This window comes from Macaca fascicularis, chromosome 2, assembly GCF_037993035.2.
Source record: "Macaca fascicularis isolate 582-1 chromosome 2, T2T-MFA8v1.1".
NCBI lineage: Eukaryota > Metazoa > Chordata > Mammalia > Primates > Cercopithecidae > Macaca > Macaca fascicularis.
In genome coordinates, this window is record NC_088376.1 from 110,600,482 (window position 1) to 110,621,278 (window position 20,797).

At 39.0% G+C, this 20,797-nt stretch overlaps 1 protein-coding gene across 2 annotated transcripts in view; it reads right to left on the minus strand.

The window, feature by feature from the left end:
* The window catches only part of SMARCC1 (SWI/SNF related BAF chromatin remodeling complex subunit C1), a 194,554-nt gene that overhangs the window by 88,305 nt on the left and 85,452 nt on the right, over window positions 1–20,797 (minus strand). For both annotated transcript variants that reach the window (XM_045386359.3, XM_045386358.3), the window contains 8 exons: window positions 18,767–18,826; window positions 14,907–14,944; window positions 12,019–12,140; window positions 10,493–10,564; window positions 8,222–8,335; window positions 6,666–6,819; window positions 5,529–5,642; window positions 94–153 (listed from right to left, as the gene is read on the minus strand). In XM_045386359.3, the coding sequence (XP_045242294.1) occupies window positions 94–153; window positions 5,529–5,642; window positions 6,666–6,819; window positions 8,222–8,335; window positions 10,493–10,564; window positions 12,019–12,140; window positions 14,907–14,944; window positions 18,767–18,826 (734 nt within the window). The remainder of the gene's footprint in view (window positions 1–93; window positions 154–5,528; window positions 5,643–6,665; window positions 6,820–8,221; window positions 8,336–10,492; window positions 10,565–12,018; window positions 12,141–14,906; window positions 14,945–18,766; window positions 18,827–20,797) is intronic.

Consider the following 20,797-nt stretch of genomic DNA (forward strand, 5'->3'; position numbering starts at 1 on the left):
CAGAGCAAGACCCTGCCTCCAAATAAAACAAAACAGAATAAAATGCTAGTCATAGAATCTTAGCACACATCCCATATGCATTAATCTGCTTACCTCCAGGAGTAGAAGGGTCTCCTGTTCAGTCCATTCTCTTCCAGCACTAGCACCTTTACTCTAAGGAAACAAAATCAGAAATTTTTTGCTCATTTTTAAAGTTGAATATGGAGCTCAGTAGAATTACTTTCCACGCTCAGGTGACTGTGCTATACAAACTATCAACGTAAGTCTTTGACTAACAGGAATAAAACACTTTAAGGAGCCTAAACTTCTAAAAGAAATGCTGGCTTATTTCAAAGACTGGCTGGCCACAGTGGCTCACGCCTGTAATCCCAGCATTTGGGAGGGCAAGGTGGGTGGATCACTTGAGGTCAGAGTTCTAGACCAGCCAGGCCAACACCATGAAACCCCATCTCTACTAAAAATACAAAAATTAGTCGGGTGTGGTGGCTCTTGCCTATAGTCCCAGCTGCTCCGGTGACTGAGGCAGGAGAACCCAGGAGGCAGAGGTTGCAGTGAGCCAAGATCGCGCCACTGCACTCCAGCCTTGGCAACAGAGCGAGACTCCATCTCAAAAAAACACAAAAACAAAAACCAAAAAAGACTTCCTGCTGTCAAACAAGGACCCATAACTATTTGGATATGTTATTTCTATTATTTTGATACTTAACAGTATCTTTAGCAAGCTAAAAAGGCATATTAATTTACTGCATACCATAAATCAGCTGTAATACACAAACATAACACACATCTTGGTAATAACTTAAAGACAGTACTGGCCGGGCGCGGTGGCTCAAGCCTGTAATCCCAGCACTTTGGGAGGCCGAGACGGGCGGATCACGAGGTCAGGAGATCGAGACCATCCTGGCTAACAGGGTGAAACCCCGTCTCTACTAAAAAAAATACAAAAAGCTAGCCGGGCGACGTGGCAGGCGCCTGTAGTCCCAGCTACTCGGGAGGCTGAAGCAGGAGAATGGCGTAAACCCGGGAGGCGGAGCTTGCAGTAAGCTGAGATCCCGCCACTGCACTCCAGCCCGGGGACAGAGCGAGACTCCGTCTCAAAAAAAAAAAAAAAAAACGGACAGTACTTCTTCCAGGATTCAAGGATCAGATGTACTACAGACATAAAACACTGACAGGTTCTTGATTCCAACTGCAGTAAGTCTATACTATCTCATTTTAAAACACCTCTCAAATATAAAAGAACCTCCAAGTGAGTCCATAAACTCAAAATCACCTTTTCCATGTGAGTCCCTTATAGTTTATGATTCATGTGACAATGTGAGTATAAGAAAAGTGAGACTGGCTTGTGTAAAAACTACAATTTAATCGATTAATTTATATTTCTTGATCTGCATACCCTGCTGCATTCACTCATCTTCAGGAGACTTGTAGTATAGCTGATATTATCATGCAGCTATAAACATTACTAATTCAAAATATACATTCTAACGTATTTCCCTCTCTCAAAACTCTATTTTGAGAGATTACCATTTAATAAATAAACATTTCTACAATCCGTGATTTTCCTGTATATGTCAATAGTTTCTCAGTTTAGATAATTAAATCTCTTAGTGCAATAGTGCTACACACTGCATGAAAAAATTAAATTCTGTATGAAGGAAGAAAGAAAAAACAAAAATAAAACAACAACAACAAAATTAAACCCTGATTTGCTACATCTCTGGGGCATTCAATTCACAGCATTCTGACACACCCTGTTCACTTGCAAAAAGAAAAAACAGGGCCGGGCGCGGTGGCCCAAGCCTGTAATCCCAGCACTTTGGGAGGCCGAGACGGGCGGATCACGAGGTCAGGAGATCGAGACCATAACACGGTGAAACCCCGTCTCTACTAAAAAATACAAAAAACTAGCTGGCCGAGGTGGCGGACGCCTGTAGTCCCAGCTACTCGGGAGGCTGAGGCAGGAGAATGGCGTGAACCCGGGAGGCGGAGCTTGCAGTGAGCTGAGATCCGGCCACTGCACTCCAGCCTGGGTGACAGCGCGAGACTCTGTCTCAAAAAAAAAAAAAAAAAAAAAAAAAAAAGAAAAAACAAATAATGCATCAAAAATAAGTAGTCTTTTAACTAAAGAATAAAAACAGTTGACCTAAGCATTGCAGAATTAATAATTAAACTCCTACAGTATGGCTTTGTGAGAAAGAAAAGATGCCTGTATCTATAACACAGAATATACAGCTGAGATCCCCAAGGATTACTTTAAGATAACCAAAGGTTCTTTTAAAAAACCAAAATCAGAGGTAATCACCAATCAGATTTGGAGCACCAAGAAGAACAAAATTCATTAACATCTAATCTAAATTCTGAAGAAACAAAACCTGAGCAAACATAAGGAAGATCTCTACAACCTAGACCCAGACATTTATTTATAGGGAAGGTCCTCAACAACCATCTCTCCACTTCTCAGCCACAAAGTGTAGAAAGAATTTTTTCTGCCCCACAGACTTAAGTCAATGTTTCTTCCTCTTCTTTTTTTTTTTTTTTTTTTTAAAGATGGAATCTTGCTCTGTCACCCAGGCTGGAGTGCACTAGCGTGATCTCAGCTCACTGCAACCTCTTCCTCCTGGGTTCAAGCAACTCTTGAGCTTCAGCCTCCTGAGTAGCTGGAATTACAGGCGCCCGCCACCATGTCTGGCTAGTTTTTGTATTTTTTTTTTTTTTAGTAGAGACGGGGTTTCACCATGCCCAGCCTGTTTCCTCTCTTGATAACAACTGGCTCTACAACATAAGCCTCATCAGAGCCCACAAAATGATTGCTGAAGCTTCCATATGATTAAAAAAAAATTTTTTTTTTTATTAGGCTGGGCCTGGTGGCTCATGTTTGTATTCCTAGCACTCTGGAAGGTCAAAAAAGGTGGATCACTGGAGCTCAGGAGTTCAAGACCAACCAGGACAACACAGTGAGATGTCCTCTCTTTAAAAAAATACAAATACAAATACAAAAAAGCTGGGTGTGGTGGCTCATGCCTGTAATCCTAGGACTTTGGGAGGCTGAAGCAGGAGGATCACCTGAGGTCAGGAGTTTGAGACCAGCCTGACCAACATGGTGAAACCCCATCTCTACTAAAAATACAAAAATTAGCTGGGCGTGGTGGCACGTGCCTGTAGTCCCAGCTACTTGTGAGACTGAGGCAGGAGAAACGGTTGAACACAGGAGGCACAGGTTGCAGGGAGTTGAGACTGCACCACTGCACTCCAGCTTGCGCAACAGAGCGAGACTCTGTCTCCAAAAAAAAAAAAAAAAAAAAAAAAAAGCCCAGGCCCAGAGGCTCACGCCTGTAATCTGAGCACACTGGGTGCCCAAGGTGGGTGGATAACCTGAGGTCAGGAGTTCAAGACCAGCCTAGTCAACATGGAGACACCCTGTCTCTACTAAAAATATAAAAATTAGCCAGGTGTGGTGGCACACACCTGTAATCCCAGCTATTTGGGAGGCTGAGGCAGGAAAATCACTTGAACCACAGAGGTGGAGGTTGCAGTGAGCCAAGATCGCCCCACTTCATTCCAGCCTGGGAGAAAAGGGCAAACTCAGTCTCAAAAAAAAAAAATTCTTTTGTATTTCTGAAGGTATGATACATATACAATAAAATACACAAATTAGTATAAAACTTGATACAATTTAACTTATATGACAATGTAATAATACTCAAATCAAAACCCAAAAGGCTCCCTCCTTTAAACCTCAAATTGATAGCCACTCACAAAAGTATATACTAGTCTTTTACACAAAAGTATATACTAATCTATACTTACAGAAGTATACACTCACTAAAGTATATACTAGTCTTACAGAAGTATATACACTCACAAAAGTATATACTTACAGAAGTAAGTATAGACTAGTATATACTTTCTGTAACCATAGGTTAGTTTTTCTTGGATCTGAATTTTATATTAACAAAAACAGGCGTGAGCCACCGTGTCTGGCCAGAAGATGTCTTTTATACTGACTCACATGTTGACCTTTTTTCTAGCACTCTTTATTCTTCCATTAGATCCAGTCAGGTCCCAAAATGTTGTGTCAAATTATAGTTTACCCCAAATCAGGACTTTTGTCATGTTTCCAAATAATGTAAACTTTTTAACAATTTATTCAATTTAATCTCCTTCTGCCTTTCTGCCATTCTTATAATTTCTACCATTATAAATCCCAAATATTATTGTTTAAACTATCTGTATTACTTTATATTTAACCACATAGATTACCCTTTTCTCTGCTCCTTATTCCTTCATGGAGTCATGTGCTTTCATCTGGGATCATTATCCTTTATGCTGAAGACATTCCTTTACTTTTCTTAGACTGTGTGCTAGTGATAACTTTTCTACATTAAGAATGCCTACAAACGTCTTTATTTCACGTTCAATTTTGAAAGTAGTATCTACTGGATACAGAATTCCAGAGAGATATTTTTTCTTTTACAATTTAAAAATGTTATTGTATTTGTCCTTTGGCTTTAATCATTTTTGTTGAAAAGTCAGCTATCGGTTTTATTATTATTCTTTTGAATTTAGTATGTTCTTCTCTACCCTTATCCCCACCCTCCATGTCTGCTTTTAAGATGTTAGTTTTTAAGAGATTAAGCATAAAGTACCCGAGTGTGATTTTCTCTATATATAAATCTGGATCTGTTCTTTTTGTGTGTGTTTTTCAGTAGAGGCAAGGCTTCTCTTGAACTCCTGGCCTCAGGCAACCCTACTGCCCTGGTCTCCCAAAGTGTTGAGCCTGGCCTGGCTCTGTCTTTCTTGTTTTTTGAGTTGGTATCTTTTAATTTGTTCCAACATCTTTTTGGCCATTATATATTCAAGTATCACTCCTCCTTCATTCGTTCTCTTATGGGTTTCTAATGACAAACATTAATTCTTTGGACTCTATCATTCTTTTTTCTTTTTCTTCTTCTAATAATAGAGACACACAGTCTTGCTATATTGTCCAGGCTGGTCTCAAACTCCAGAGCTCAAGGGATCCTCCTGCCTTGGCCTCCCAAAGTGCTGAAATTACAGGTGTGAGCCACCATGTCCAGCCTGAACTGTATCTCACGTATCTTTTCCACTCTCCTCTCTGTCCTGGCCCCTCCCTACCTCAATCCAATTTCTTTTTCTCTTGGTACTTCAGTTTCAATATATCTACTAATTTGTCTCTGAGTTCACTAACCTGTCTTCTGCTGTATGCAGTCTGTTGTTAAACCTATCAAATAATTTCAAGTATACTTTTCAGTTCTAAAATATTCATGATTCTTTTTACAGATTCCAATTCTCTCTTCAAATTCTCCATTTTCCCATCGAATTTCTCTAATAGTGTTATTTTTAAAATACCTATCTACTAAGTCATATGGGAATATAAAAGGTAAGATAAATCATAATTGTTTTTAAAAATACCATCAGATTTGAGTAGAAAGCTCATCAGATGTATCTTAGAAGGACTAAGATGTGCTGGATTGTAGCCTACATGTGATTAGAAAAAAAATCCTTACCTTTGCTAATGTTTTCTTGGAGTAAATATCAGTACGTAGACCAAAGTTCTGCAAATCAATTGGTTTTTCCTTGTTTTTCTCAGGAAAATTTAGCATCTGTTGAGCAGCAGGAACCTGAGTCAAATAAATGATAAACGGCTGAGTTAGCCTCTTTAAAGTCAAGAGGGTAAACGTTTTTTAAAATTTGTTTAGGCCGGGCGCGGTGGCTCATGCCTGTAATCCCAGCACTTCGGGAGGCCGAGGCGGGCGGATCACAAGGTTAGGAGCTCAAGACCAGCCTGACCAAAATGGTGAAACCCCATCTCTACTAAAAATACAAAAATTAGCTGGGCGTTGTGGCATGTGACTATAATCCCAGCTACTCAGGAGACTGAGGCAGTAGAATTGCTTATAACCCGGAGGCGGAAATTGCAGTGAGCCAAGATCATGCCACTACACTCCAGCCTGGGGAGCAGAGACAGACTCTGTCTCCAAAAAAAAAAAAAAAAAAAAGGTTAATATTGGAACTTAAGCCACTCTTGGTGGATTTCCTACGAAAAACAATAAATACCCACACTTCTACACTATACTTCTAACAAAAATTCAACATACAAGTTACATTTTGGTGTCCCTTAAGTCCAGAAAGGATAACAAATTTTCATTACTATATTCTATTTCACAATGGAACAAAATTTATACCTTAGGTTCCTGTGAATCCAACTTAATGCTATACAGAATTTGTCTGACATAATCTGTTTGATAATGTATATATGGATGTCCACTTTACAAATCTTAGGACAAGTTATAAAGATTTCTTTGCTTCACGTTTCTAGAACACAGACTGAAGGAAGGGAAAGAAGATTTTGCATCATCTGCTTACTTATGTGTGTCTTTTTGATGACAGAAGGATAAAGGGAGTTATGCATATAAAAGTAAATTAATAATTTGATAGACTAAGGCATTGGGTTTTGGGATTGGTGGGACAGCATTAACTTAAACACTATATATTCTTTTGGACTGTAATATTTACAGTACACCAAAACACACATACAAACAAGCATCAAAGAAACAGCACTAACAACAGCATTCCTAAATAGATATGCTATAAACAGACATTTGTTACTATTCAGGTCTGATGAAAAGTCAACATTAATTTACCTGAGGTGATCGAAGATGCAGAGGCACAAGCCCAGAGGGAGTATCAGCTAATACATTAAAATGAGGAGTAGGAGGAGGTCCCATTGCCATAGGTCTACTTTCCGGGTCAACTTGGTAATTAACGAGTCCCCACTGCTCTAAAAAGGCATGGACCCTAAAGAATAAAGCTCGGAAAGTTAAAATCTAAAGAATCAATTTCATGTGCTTTATTATCATCATTACACCATTAAAAAACAGAAACAATAAAACAAGTAAATGTGCTCAGCAGGCTATCAAACACCACAAATTACTTGACAGATTTTGTTTGTTATGTAGGGAACAATTTCTACAAGCCACAAATAATGTTGATAACACAGCACCCCCCAAACCTATTACAAAGTTTAATCATTTAAATCACAGAAATGAGAGCACAAATACGCATTTAGGTCCATGGTAATAAAAGAACCCACACACAGACCAAATACACACATAGAAAAAATCCACATTTTTCTTGACAGAGTCTCGCTCTGTCTCTCAGGCTGGAGTGCAATGGTGCAATCTCAGCTCACTGCAACCTACTCAGCCTCCTCGGTTCAAGCGATTCTCCTGCCTCAGCCTCCCAAGTAGCTGAGAGTACAGGTGCCCGTCACCATGCCCAGCTAATGTTTGGTATTTTTAGTAGAAACAGGCTTTCACCATGTTGGCCAGGCTGGTCTCGAACTCCTGACCTCAGGTGATCCACCCACCTCGGCCTCCCAAAGTGCTGGGATTACAGGTGTGAGCCACTGTACCTGGCGGGTTTTTTTTTTGTTTTTTTTTTGGCAGAGCTAGGGCGCAGAGTTTATCCACTCCCAACCTGAATCTACTCCTTCCCTGGTTATTTTATGATTTGACTAAAAAAATTAAAATGTGAACTGTAAAATCTAGAAAACTAAATATTTATCTTACTTATTTTATTTTTTTGAGACACAATCTCGCTCTGTCGCCCAGGCTGGAATGCAGTGGGACAATCTCAGCTCACTGCAATCTCTGCCTCCTGAATTCTCCTGCCTCAGCCTCCCCAATAGCTAAGATTACAGTCATGTGCCACCACGCTCGGCTAATTTTTATATTTTTAGTAGAGAAGGGGTTTCACCATGTTGGCCAGGCTCGAACTCCTGACCTCAGGTGATCCGCCCACCTTGGCTTCTCCAAGTGCTGGGAATATAGGCGTAAGCCACTGCACCCAGCCTAAATTAAATATTTTAAATTTTCAACCTCTAATGCTGAACACAGTGCTCACGCCTGCAATCACAATACTTCAGGAGACCGAGGCAGGAGAATTGCTTGAGGCCAGGAGATTGAGACCAGCCTTGGCAACATTATGAAATCCCATCTCGACAATAAAATTAAATTAATAAAATAAAATAAAAATAAAATAAATTGAATGAAATGAAAGGAAACAAAATATAATCCACCCCTAAATGACACAACTAAAATTAGGTGTTTTACCCAGTTGAAACAACCAGTTTAATATGACAGCAAAGCATAAGTAAATTCCTACAGTTAAATGTCTCAGAAAAAGTCAAACATTTTACCTCATCACAGCACACACATCTCCAGTCAAGTTCCTCCGACAAGCAGTGCTAGTTAAATACTCTTGGGGGTTTAGGCGATACGTGTCAATCATAAAATTTCGATATGCCAAGTATCTAAAAAGCAATGGCAAAATTCATAAGGTGGACACGTATCCTTTCAGAAACAATGTTACTCAGAAACTCAAAAATCTTCAGATTCCTTAGAAATACAATAAATTAAAACAAGAGCATAAAAAAACGGTGATATTATATTGCATATTAAGTTATGAGTGAATTTAGAACCACAAATATGCAAAACAACTGTTTACTAATGTATAATAACAAGTAATGTAACGACATTCATGTGAAGTAACATAAATTCAAACTTGGTCATGGTGGTAGTTAACTGCAGAATTTGAAACTAACACATGGTTACATAGGCTATCTGCCTCACTACCACATATCTATACTTTACTGTGTGCAGGGCACTGTTATAAGCAATGTATGTCTGACAACTGAATCCTCATAATCGCTCCATATTGCAGGTAGGGTCTGCTATCATCCCATCTATGGGTGAGGAAACAAACACTGAGTTGTTAGAGAATTTGTCCTAGCCACAGGGTTGGTAATTGATGGAGCCAGAATTCATCGCACCCAGTGTGGTGGCTCTTCAATCTATGCTCTCAACCTCTGTTGCCTATCACTTCTGTATTTCAAATGTGGCACGTGGATTTGGCTCTGAAAATAGCTATGTAACTTCTCGTGGCAGTTCTTTAAGGGAGATCATGGCTGGGCAATAAGTAGAATCCATGAGACCAAATCCAGAAAAGAACATACGAAAATGGAGAGAGAGACTGAGATTCTGTTACAGCAGATTCCAATGACTTCTGTCACAAAATACAGTACTTAATAACAAGAGTGTTAAGGACTCTGAGACCTAGCAACAGTTCTTGGCACACAAGAAAAACAAAACTCAGGCAGCCAAGATCATGCCACTGCACTCCAGCCCGTGTGACGGAATGACTTTGTCCCCCCGCCACAAAAAAAAAAAAAAAAAAAAAATCAACAGATTATACCCTGATTAATACATGGGAGCGTATCTACAGTACTGAAAGGTGTGTACTTATATATAGGGACAAGTGTTCCAGAAGTATATACTGATGAATCATCAGGGAAAGACAAAAAGTACTTTCTGCCAAACTTCTTCCTTCCAATAAGAGTTTCTCTATTTCCAATGCAAAAGCACAAAAATCCTTTATGTAATTAAGCTTAATTCACATGTAGCTATATCACCATGTCTCTCTTTTAATTAGCACTCATGCATCAGGAAGATAAAGATTCATTTTCTCCTGGATGAATAGAAACAATCCATAACATACATGCACACACAAGCTGAAAGTTGTTAGGACAGACCGGGCGTGGTGGCTCATGCCTATAATCCTAGCACTTTGAGAGGCCGAGGCAAGTGGATCACTTGAGGTCAGGAGTTCGAGACCAGTCTGGCCAACATGGTGAAACCCCATCTCTACTAAAAATACAAAAATTAGCCAGGTGTGGTGGTGCATGCCCGTAGTCCCAGCTACTTGGGAGGCTGAGGCAGGAGAATAGCTTGAACCCAGGAGGTGGTGGCTGAAGCAAGCCAAGATTGCAACATTGTACCCCAAGTCTGAGCGACAGAGTGAGACTCCATCTCAATAAAAAAAAAAAAAAAAAAAAAAGGGTAAGTTGTGAGGATAAGCCTGAATTCATTATAGTAAAAATTGGTTTAAAATCCAAACTTAAACTCCAAGAGCTGATGTCCATACAGTTCAAGGTTTAGAAATAAAAGAATACCCTAGGCAACATGGTGAAACCCCCATCTCTGCCAAAAAATAGATAGATAGATAGATAGATAGATAGACAGACAGACAGACAGACAGATAGATATCAGCCAGGTGTGGTGACATGTGCCTGTTCTCCCAGCTACTGAAGAGGCTGAGGTGGGAGGATCCTTTCAGTCCAGAAGGCAGAGATTGCTGTGAGCCAAGATCATGACACCGCACACCAGCCTGGGCAACAGAGTGAGACCCTGTCTCAAAAAAACACGAAAGAAAAACCCCCAAAAAACAGAAAACAAAACTAGATACAATTTCCTTTGTACCATGGAATGCTATACAAATGAGATATGAACACTGTTCTGAAAGGAGTATTTGCAAACTTCCAAGAATCAGCAATAAGAAACTCAGGTGGATGCTTGAAGAGGCCCTACCACACACAGGCAAATAAACAAGTTTTCTAAAACACTGGCCTCACATTTCTGGAGTCTTGGATTTGTTTTTTCCATTGAAGAACTCAGGAAGAGCACGCCGTTCAATCACATGAATACTGAAAAGAAGAAGAAAAAAAAAAAGGTTTAGGAGCCTTCTTTTTAAAAGAATAAAATCATTAAATATTCTAAGTAAAAGTGATAAATCCAAAACCTCAGTACCGCTTGCCAAAATTAATTGGCTTACACTAGTTTCTATGTATTAACAGCATACAAGAAAGTTAAGGAAAGCCTTCTCTTTCTTACTCCCAATACTTACTGTAGTTTTCCTATTCCCATAACCAAACTAAAAAACTACTATCGACACACTGAAAACTATACATTTTATTATTTTTTGACGTAATACATCATAACTAGATAAGAAGCCACAAGATACGAAGAATTCTTTGAAAAATGTTGACAATAACAAAGTAGCTGGCATGGCATGGCAACAAACTGATGAAACAAATGACCAGAATAGACAATAAATTTGCAAGTCTCAGCTTCTCAGGCTGTTAACATAAATGAGCCTTTGTCCAGCCCTCAGAAACACTGTGATAAATTACTTTTTAGTTTTTAGTTTTGGTGGAGGTGCTGGGGAGATAAATTAATTTTTTAAAATTTTCAGTATCAATTGCTTTTAATAATATCATAGAAGTACATTTTAACAATATATACAAATGCTAATAATTTTATGAAATGTTACAGGTCATAAGCAAAGATCAGGTAAAATGATCAGGCCTAACGGTATAAAAATGAACCAACTGTATATCTAGCAAAAAGTTTCTGCTGCTAATACAAGTGTCATCTTCCTGATGACATTTTAAGTTTCTCAGTGGCTTTCCAGATATGCAACATGTAAGTATTGGTTGCATGGCAAAGAGCAAATCGATGGTCTGGGAATATAACTCAAATTATTCACTCTTTGAGTATTTGGTAACATTTAAATTAAATTGGATTTGCACAGTAAAATACTATAAATACAATGAATTACCTGCAAACTTCTAGAAAAACAATTTCTAAGATGAATTAATGCTATATAAATATACATAATGACTTCTAAAAGAATAACCGTAAGGAACTAATTACATAATTCTAATATAACTCCCAATGTTTTCATTGTTACAGGTGAGGAAGAGCCCACTTTAAAAAAAATTCTGTTTATCTTTGGAATGTGTTTGTGTTTTTTTGTTTGTTTTGTTGTTGTTGAGACAGAGTCTTGCTCTGTCACCCTGGCTAGAGTGCAGTGATGTGATGTAAAGACATCCGTGAACCCGGGAGGGAGAGGCTGCAGTGAGCTGAGATCACACCACTGCACTCCAGCCAGGGTGACAGAGCAAGACTCTGTCTCAACAAAAAAACAAACAAAAAAAACCCATAAACACATTCCAAAGATAAAAATCACTTTCCATCTCCCTTCGTCAAAGGTGACAGTAATTTCTGACGAGGAACATGGGCAGAAAGGCACAACCTGATTTGAAGGAAAGTTCTTGTACTGCTCAGTACCATGCTCACAGATGAAGTGGTCACTCACCAGTTATAATCAAACCATGATGCATAACTAGGAATAATAATGTGATTAGTCTGCTCTGTCACATTATCTTCCCCAGGGTCAATTGATCGACTCTGATCACCTTTGGCAGGATCTTCATCTTCCTACAGAAAAGAAGACAAAGTGGAAAGAAAGAAAGAACTACAGATATCCATCCATCCATCCATCCATCCATCTATCTATCTATCTATCTATTGATACATATGTATCTATATATAACATCTCTCACACTTTAGTTGTTAGGTTAAATAAAATGAAGCGGCCGGGCGCGGTGGCTCAAGCCTGTAATCCCAGCACTTTGGGAGGCCGAGGCGGGCGGATCACAAGGTCAGGAGATCGAGACCACAGTGAAACTCCGTCTCTACTAAAAATACAAAAAACTAGCCGGGCGCGGTGGCGGGCGCCTGTAGTCCCAGCTACTCAGGAGGCTGAGGCAGGAGAATGGCGTGAACCCAGGAGGCGGAGCTTGCAGTGAGCCGAGATCGCGCCACTGCACTCCAGCCTGGGCAACAGCGTGAGACTCCGTCTCAAAAAAAAAATAAAATAAAATAAAATAAAATGAAGCTCCCTGATTCAATCAGATATCCGAAAAACAAATTTCAAGTAAAAACAACCTTTCACAGTATTTAAGGTTTAAGGTACAAGGTAGCCAGCTGACAGATAAGGTTTTGTTGCTCATTTATGATAATGAGGGAACCAATGCAGAGAAGGTAGGTCTCTCATAATAAGATTAACAAGTTGATTGAAGAAAGTCTGTTTCAATGCACAGGACTTCAGACTAAATAAATAACTCATAACCTAGATCTCATTCCATAACAGCTTGCTTCTTCCTTGCCCAGTTTTACTTAATCTAAAGTAAATGTTTACTTGATATACATTCTTATCGCATACATTTAAACGTATTTTAAATACGTTTTTTGATACTGAAATGTTCTCCAATTTTCTCTCTGTGGTGATTTTATTATTTGTAACCTTATGAAATTGTTTTCTATTAAAAAAACAAATTATGGGCTGGGCAAGGTGTCTCACACCTGTAATTCCAACACTTGGGAGACTGAGGCAGGAGGATCACTTGAGACCAAAAGATCAGGACCAGCCTGGGCAACACAGTCAGACTTTGTCTCTACTAAAAATTTAGAAATTAGCTGGACATAGTGGTGCATGCCTGCAGTCCCAGCTACTTGAGAGACTGAAGTCAGGAGGACTGCTTGAGCATAGGAGGTCAAGGCTGCAGTGAGCTGTGTTTCCACCACTGCACAGCACTCCAGCCTAGGCAAGACCCTGTCTCAAAAAAATAAAATAAGCAAAAACCCAAATTTTAAATCAGTTTTCTTTTACAATGGTTCCAAAATTTAATTTCTACCTTTAACTTAATTCAACCTAAATTTCCTGTTCAGTATCTGAAATGACGATCTAGTGTACTACCTATAAACTTAACAGTTTCTATAAGAATAGTAAAAAGGAATAAATTTAAAGCTGAAAACACCAAGGACTCTAGTTATTACTTAAATGATATCGAATACAAACGTGATAATAACGATGACAAGGGTAACAAATTTTATTTCCCAAATCACAGAAGCTAGCAAAAAATATTCTCAAGGCTGACCTCTTTTTATTATGGCTTTAGTTAATACATTTTTGTGGCATAGACTTTACAAATCATTTAGGACACAAAATATTTTCCTTACTCAGAAAAAACAGGAAGAGGCTGGCATTGCAATTAATGAAGGACAACAGTATAAGTTGTAATGACCTCAATCAGAAAACAATAAGGAGGATGACATTCTGGGAGACTGCTTTAGAGACAATACCTTTAATCCTTTTAAGCTATATAAACGACTGGTACATGGCTTCAAATCCTCTTATCTTTGGCATTAAAATGAAGGAATTTGACTTTCCTTTTTAGCTGGGACCACAGGCAGATGTCACCACACCAAGCTAATTTTTTAAGTTTTTGGAGACGCAGGGTATCCCCATGTTGTGCTGGCTGGTTTTCAACTCCTGGGCTAAAAGTGATTCTCCCACCTGGCCTCTCAAAGAACTAGGATTACATACATAGCCACTGCACTCAACACTTTACATTAAAAAAAGACAGAGTGTCTTGCACTGTCGCCCAGGCTAGAGCACAGTGGCAGAATTTTGGCTCACGCCAGCATAGAATTCCTAACCTCAAGAAATCCTCCCATCTCAGCTTTCCAAAATGCTGAGGTTATAGGTGCCAGTCACTATTTACTTTAAATAATATCTTTTTGCACAAGTAATGTTCATTAATAAGTGGCTCTTTGACTAAGTAACTTTTATTTTTGTTTTTTCAAATCATAGCACATCAGGGACACTAGCAGGGAGGATGAAAATTTCCTCTAAGTAAAATCTTGGGGTCCAAGAAAGTCAAGTATTTTGCCAAGTGCAGTGGTTGTCACCTGAAATCCCATCACTTTGGGAGGCTGAGGCAGGCAGACTGCTTGAGCCCAGCTGTTCGCAACCAGCCTGGGCAACATAGAAAAACTCCATCTCTACAAAAAATAAAAAAATTAGTTGGGTGTAGTGGTGCACACAAGTAGTCTCAGCTACTCGGGAGGCTGAGGTGGGAGAGGGATCACCTGAGCCCAGGAGGTCAAGGTTACGGTGAGCTGACAGCCTGTCTCAAAACAAAAAACTAACAAAAACACCTTCCAGAAATGGTTCTTATGCTGTATTTGTTTTCCTTGGGGGGAAAACTAAAAAAAAAAAAAAAAAGAAAAAAGAAAAATTTAAAAACCAGAAGGGCCTCATAGTCCAAAAATTGGGCTACGTACAATTCAGTGCTTCTACTGTTCGGTACACAGGACCCTTAGAGAAGCTCTCTCACAACAGGCTTAACTGAATGTTACCTTTCCTCCTGCTGTGACTGTTTCTTCATCCTGCTCATCTGCAAAACCAAAACACACAATTCATTTTCGAAACAGGTAAATGTTCTTTGGGTTATTTGGAAAATTAATGGTGTAAGAGCTGATACTGGACAAAGAAAAGGAATGAAATAGAGCATTATAAAAGCAAAATCACTCTGAATAATTCACTAAATTAGAATTTTACACAGAATCACAGACGTAATTAGAAATTCAAAGCAAAGATCATTAAAAATTTCAAACAGTAGGGAATTTAATTACTACTTGAGCTAATATCATAGTCATGATCTTAGTAACAGATACAGGACTTGATTATGATTCTTGTCTCCTGGGTTTTGCTAAAATAACAACTTTTGGGTTCCAAAAGAATTGAGTAAAGAATGATGAATAAAAAAACAAGTGATAACCAATCCCTTAATAATCTTAGTAAGACAATGCCTTCTGAGGATACAGGGCTCAGCATGAGAGAAAGCCCAGGTAAAATTTATAAACTAGACAGTTGATTTCCACAGTGAAAAGCAAAACTGCCAATACAGAATAGGAAAGAGGTAGTATTAAAGAACAACAAATTACGTTATTATATGCCTGTAATATTTAAGCTTTTTATGACTACTGTGACAGCTGGCACTAGGTAAGGCATGATGAAGTTCAAAAAGAACATGGGATGCTGGGTGCAGCAGTGCACATCTACAGTCCCAGCTACTCTGGAGACAGAAGTGGGAGAATCACTCAAGGCCAGGAGTCCAAGTCTAGCCTAGGCAACAGAGCAAGATCTTACCTCTCATTTAAAAAAAAAAAAAGGGGGTAGGGTGTGGTCGCTCACAGCTATTATACCAACACTTTTGGTGGCTGGTATGGGATATAGCAAAAATAAACAGAAATTTATCAGATTTTGAAAAATGCTATACAAAGAATAAACATAAATATATTAGAGAGGAAGTGGGTAGGCGGACACTTCAGAGCAAGTAAAGAGGTATCTCTGAAAAGTTGGCCTTTAAGTTGAAATGTTAAGAGATGAGAAAGACAAGGTAATTATTCCACAAAAAGGAAAGAACCAAATCAAAGGGCCTCCAGTTGGATTGGTTTGGTGACTTCACAAAACAGAAAGCCACTATGAAAACACATAAAGGCTGAGCAAAACAGACAAACCACAACAGCAAGTGCAGTGATACAAAGCACTGGCAGGAAACGTAAGACAGACCAGGACCGAAATCGGGGTTCTGCAAAATATTTGGAAAGAGGTTACTGAACTTATTTAAATCTCCATTTCCTCACCAATAAAACACAACAGTTTAATAGTGAAGTGCAAACACATGTAGAACAAGATCTGACAACTACTCATGCCACCCAGAGATGGACATGGTGGCTTAATGTGTGAGTTAGTCACAAATACTTGCTAACAAGGAATAGGCGATTCTGGATGTGAAAAAAATACTGTATTAATTACCAGTAGGAGTTCTGCAGCTCTGCATAGTGACTATTTTTATCTAGGAAGTAACTAACAGAAAGAAATCTAGGTAAGGCTGCCAAAAACAAACACTTGGTCCATTGGACAATGGTAAACCATAGGATAACCAACCTCTTACTAGAAACTATTAGTTTGACTTAATAATCTCTCCCATTACTCAAATTACACATTTTTAGTCTGACAAATTTCATTCCCCAAGGTAGTCTTGGTACTCAATGGAAAGATATGTCTGATAATACTAAATTAGCTGATCCCTAAATGGTAATATTCAATAAATGTTCTCTTCCTTCTTTCAGATGTGAGAAAATATGCTCCACACCAAACAACTGAATCCTTCAGAGACCTGAAGAATGAAAGACCTATATTTGACGAGGTAGCATATAAGGCAGAACACAGAGCAGTTAAAACAACAGCTCTGGTCAGGCACGGTGGCTCACGCCTGTAATCCCAGCACTTTGGGAGGCTGAGGTGGGTGAGTCGCCTGAGGTCAGAATTTCAAGATCAGCCTGGCCAACATGGTGAAACCTTGTCTCTACTAAGAATACAAAAATTAGCCAGGCATGGTGGCAGGTGCCTGTAATCCCAGCTAGCTGGGAGGCTGAGGTAGGAGAATCACCTGAACCTGGGAAGTGGAGGTTGCAATGAGCCGAGATCACACTACTGCACTCCAGCCTGGGTGACAAGAGCGAGACTTCGTCTCAAAACAAAAAACAAAATACAACAGCTCTGAGAACAAAAATTTACAGTTGATGGATCACTATCCAAAATACCCACTCATATCTGCCATCAATAGTAATTGTAATTGCCTAGCGCGAAAGCTCACACCTGTAATCCCAGCACTTTGGGAGACTGAGGTGGGTGGATCACCTGAGGTCAGGAGTTCGAGATCAGTCTGGCCAACCTGGTGAAACCCCATCTCTACTAATAATACAAAAATTAGCTGGGCATGGTGGCACGTGCCTGTAGTCCCAGCTACTCGGGGCTGAGGCAGGAGAATCACTTGAACCCGGGAGGAGGAGGTTGCAGTGAGCCAAGATCGTGCCACTGCACTCCAGCCTTGGTAACAGACCGAGACTCCATCTCAGAAAATAATAATGACTGCAATTTATTCAAATACAGAATTCCTTAAATAGAAGATAGAATTGACATCTCATTTTCTAAAAAAGGAGATCTTGAAAATCCCTTTCACGTTTAAAATTCCATAAAGTCAAACATTTAGTATATACTGAAAACATTAGGTTCTCCTTTACAAGTGAATAAAAGAAATAAAGGCTATTGTCTCATCCACAACTCTCCAGAACAAAGATGTTTAAAACTACCCCTATTTAATTTTTAAAGAGAACAAGTGATTATACTTTTCTCTATTTTCCTGCAAAATCACTCAAGAATTACACCTTACTTGTGAAAATGTACTCTAAGACTTGGAAATACTAGGAAAAGATGATGTCATTCTCATTTCATACTGCTTAGAAACTTTAATTTGGCTTACAAAGTATTAACACTCCACAGATTTTTGTTCTAATACAATATCAATTTGCATGTTACAAAAACAATTCTTTCAGCGACATTTGAAAAAGCACTTTAATTAGAACTATTTCGTTAAAACTCATATTCATATTCAATTATAATATTACCACCTTTGCTAGTTTGTAGAAAAATATGCTCCAACAGGGGGAGATCACTAAGAATGGCAACAATGGATCACAGGAAATTAACTTTCCTACAACAGTAGCTACCCAAATCATAATGGCACTAAGAGTAAGCCACAGCTAATATCCTGCAGTGGTTAAGCACAAGTCTCACTTAAGAAAGGAGTATCGGCCAGTCACGGCGGCTCACGCCTGTAATCCCAGCACTTTGGGAGGCCGAGACAGGCAGATCATGAGGTCAGGAGTTCGAGACAGGCCTGATCAACATGGTGAAACCCCATCTCTACTAAAAATACAAAAATTAGCTGGGTGTGGTGGCGCGTGCCTGTAATCCCAGCTACTCAGGAGGCTGAAGCAGGAGAATTGCTTAAACCCAGGAGGCAGAGTTCGCAGAGAGCCGAGGTCGTGCCACTGCACTCTACCCTGGGCAACAGAGCGAGATTCTGTCTCAAGAAAAAAAAAAGAAAAGGAGTGTATCAAGCTGGGCATGGTGGTATGTGCCTACAATCCAAACTACTTGGAAGACTAAGGTGGGAAAATCACTGGAGCCCAGACGTTTAAAGCTGTGGTGGTCTACATTACACCACTGCACTCCAGGTTACCAACAGAACAAGACCTTGTCTCTAAAAAACAGATAAAAATAAAGAAAGAATAGACTATCAAAGGAGATGACATATTCAAGAGAGAAAGCACAGACCATTGTATATTTTGGGGGGGGGGGTGCTTACCTAGATCCGCTACAGTTCCTCCTTTAACAGGTGTATTTTCACTATCTTTCTTTAGGTTCACTAGAAAAGCAAAAGAGTTATGTTTATGTGGGAAAGTTGTACTTCTTTTTAGAAAGAAAACAGAATAGGACACGATTAAATGACATGCATCTCACTACAACTGCGACACAATTCAATATTTTCAGGTAAAAATCATAAGTCCAGATATGAAATATTTAGTAGACTATATTCTAATTACCCAAGCACTATGTATTTTCATCATAAAAGTAAACAATACAAAATACTCAACAAAACATGAAAATAATCTTTCAATTGCTTCCACAAAGTTTTTTTATTGAAGTTTATGATGCATTTGTTTTGATTCTCACTTATATTCCATTCATTCATTTAAAAAAAAATTAAGGAAGAACTAATACCTTTTCAGTTTGTTTTGAGACAGGGACACAGTCTGTCGCCCAGGCTTGAGTGCAGTGGTGCGATCATGGCTCACCACAGCCTTGACCTCCCAGGCTCAAGCAATCCTTTGATCTCAGGCTCCCAAGGAATTAGACTACGGGCACATGCCACCATACCTAGATAACTTTTTTATTTTTTATAGAAACATGGTTTCACCACATTGCCTAGGCTAGTCTCGAACTCCTGAGCTCATGCAATCCACTCACATCAGCCTCCCAAAATGCTGGGATCACAGACATGAGCCACTGCGTCTGGCCAAACAAATCTTTTATACATCCATATGGACGTCAAAATATATCCTGAGGGTTTTTTAACTCTATGTAAATGTTATCAATACTGTGCTTAGTTCTTAGCACTGACCTTTCCACGTAAGAACTTTAAGTTACATTACATTTCTTTCATTTTTAAAAGTTCACTGTGTCCATGGGTGGATGTAAGTTAACTGGCCCTACATTTGTGGAAACCATGTTTATTTTGAATATTTCACTGTTCAAAAACATTCTTTTGTAATTATCATTGTGGGCACATGTAATTATTTAAGATAAATTCTAAAAATAAAACACTGCAACTAAAGGTACACATTATAAAATTTTAAAAACACAGTCAAGACCGGGTGAAATGGCTCATGCCTGTATTCCCAGCACTTTGGGACGTTGAGGCAGGTGTATCATTTGAGGTCAGGAGTCTGAGACCAGCCTGGCCAACATGGTGAAATTCCGTCTATACTAAAATACAAAAACTAGCTTGACATGGTGGTGTGCATCTGTAATCCCAGCTACTCAGGATGCTGAGGCAAGAGACTCACTTGACCTGGGAGGTGGAGGTTGCAATGAGTGAGACTGCGCCACTGCATTCCAGCCTGGACAATACAGCGAGACTCAGATTCAAAAAGAACAAAAAACAACAACAAAAAAAATACAGCCAAATTGCGTTAAACGTCTTCATTAATTTACACTTTCCATCAACAGCATTTGATAGTACTCATTCTTCAAAACTTTCACACTTTTCCATCTACCTTTTAGGTTTTAAAAATCTTATTGATGAAAACAGTGATCTGAAGAACTTGCCTATCTTTAAGTGACCATCTGTTCACACACTTCTTGGCCATGTATTTCTAACAAGTTACCAATCTGACATAATCAACAGTAAATACTTAGTCTAAGGGGTTCAGACTCTTTATACATTTTTAGTATTCTAGTCCTTTGTTATATGGGTAAATACTTCATCCCCCCCCCAAAAAAAACCTGTTTAAAGTGCTAAATTTCTTGTATTTTAACCTCAACTAGTTAACAGTGATTCTAAATATATTTGATGAGCTAAACACATAGTAACAGAAAAAAATGTGTGCCCATAAAATTCTTATGTTGAAACCCAACTGTAGTGTCCTGGCATTTAGAAGTGAGGCCTTTGGAAAATAATTAAGTCAGGAGGATAGGCCCCTCAAGAATGGGATTAATGCCCTTATAACTGGGTGTAGTGGCTCATGCTTGTAAGTCCTAGCTACTAGGGAGGCTGAGGCAGGAGAAACGCTTGAGCCTAGGAGGTGAAGGCTGTATAAGTTATGATTGCACAGCT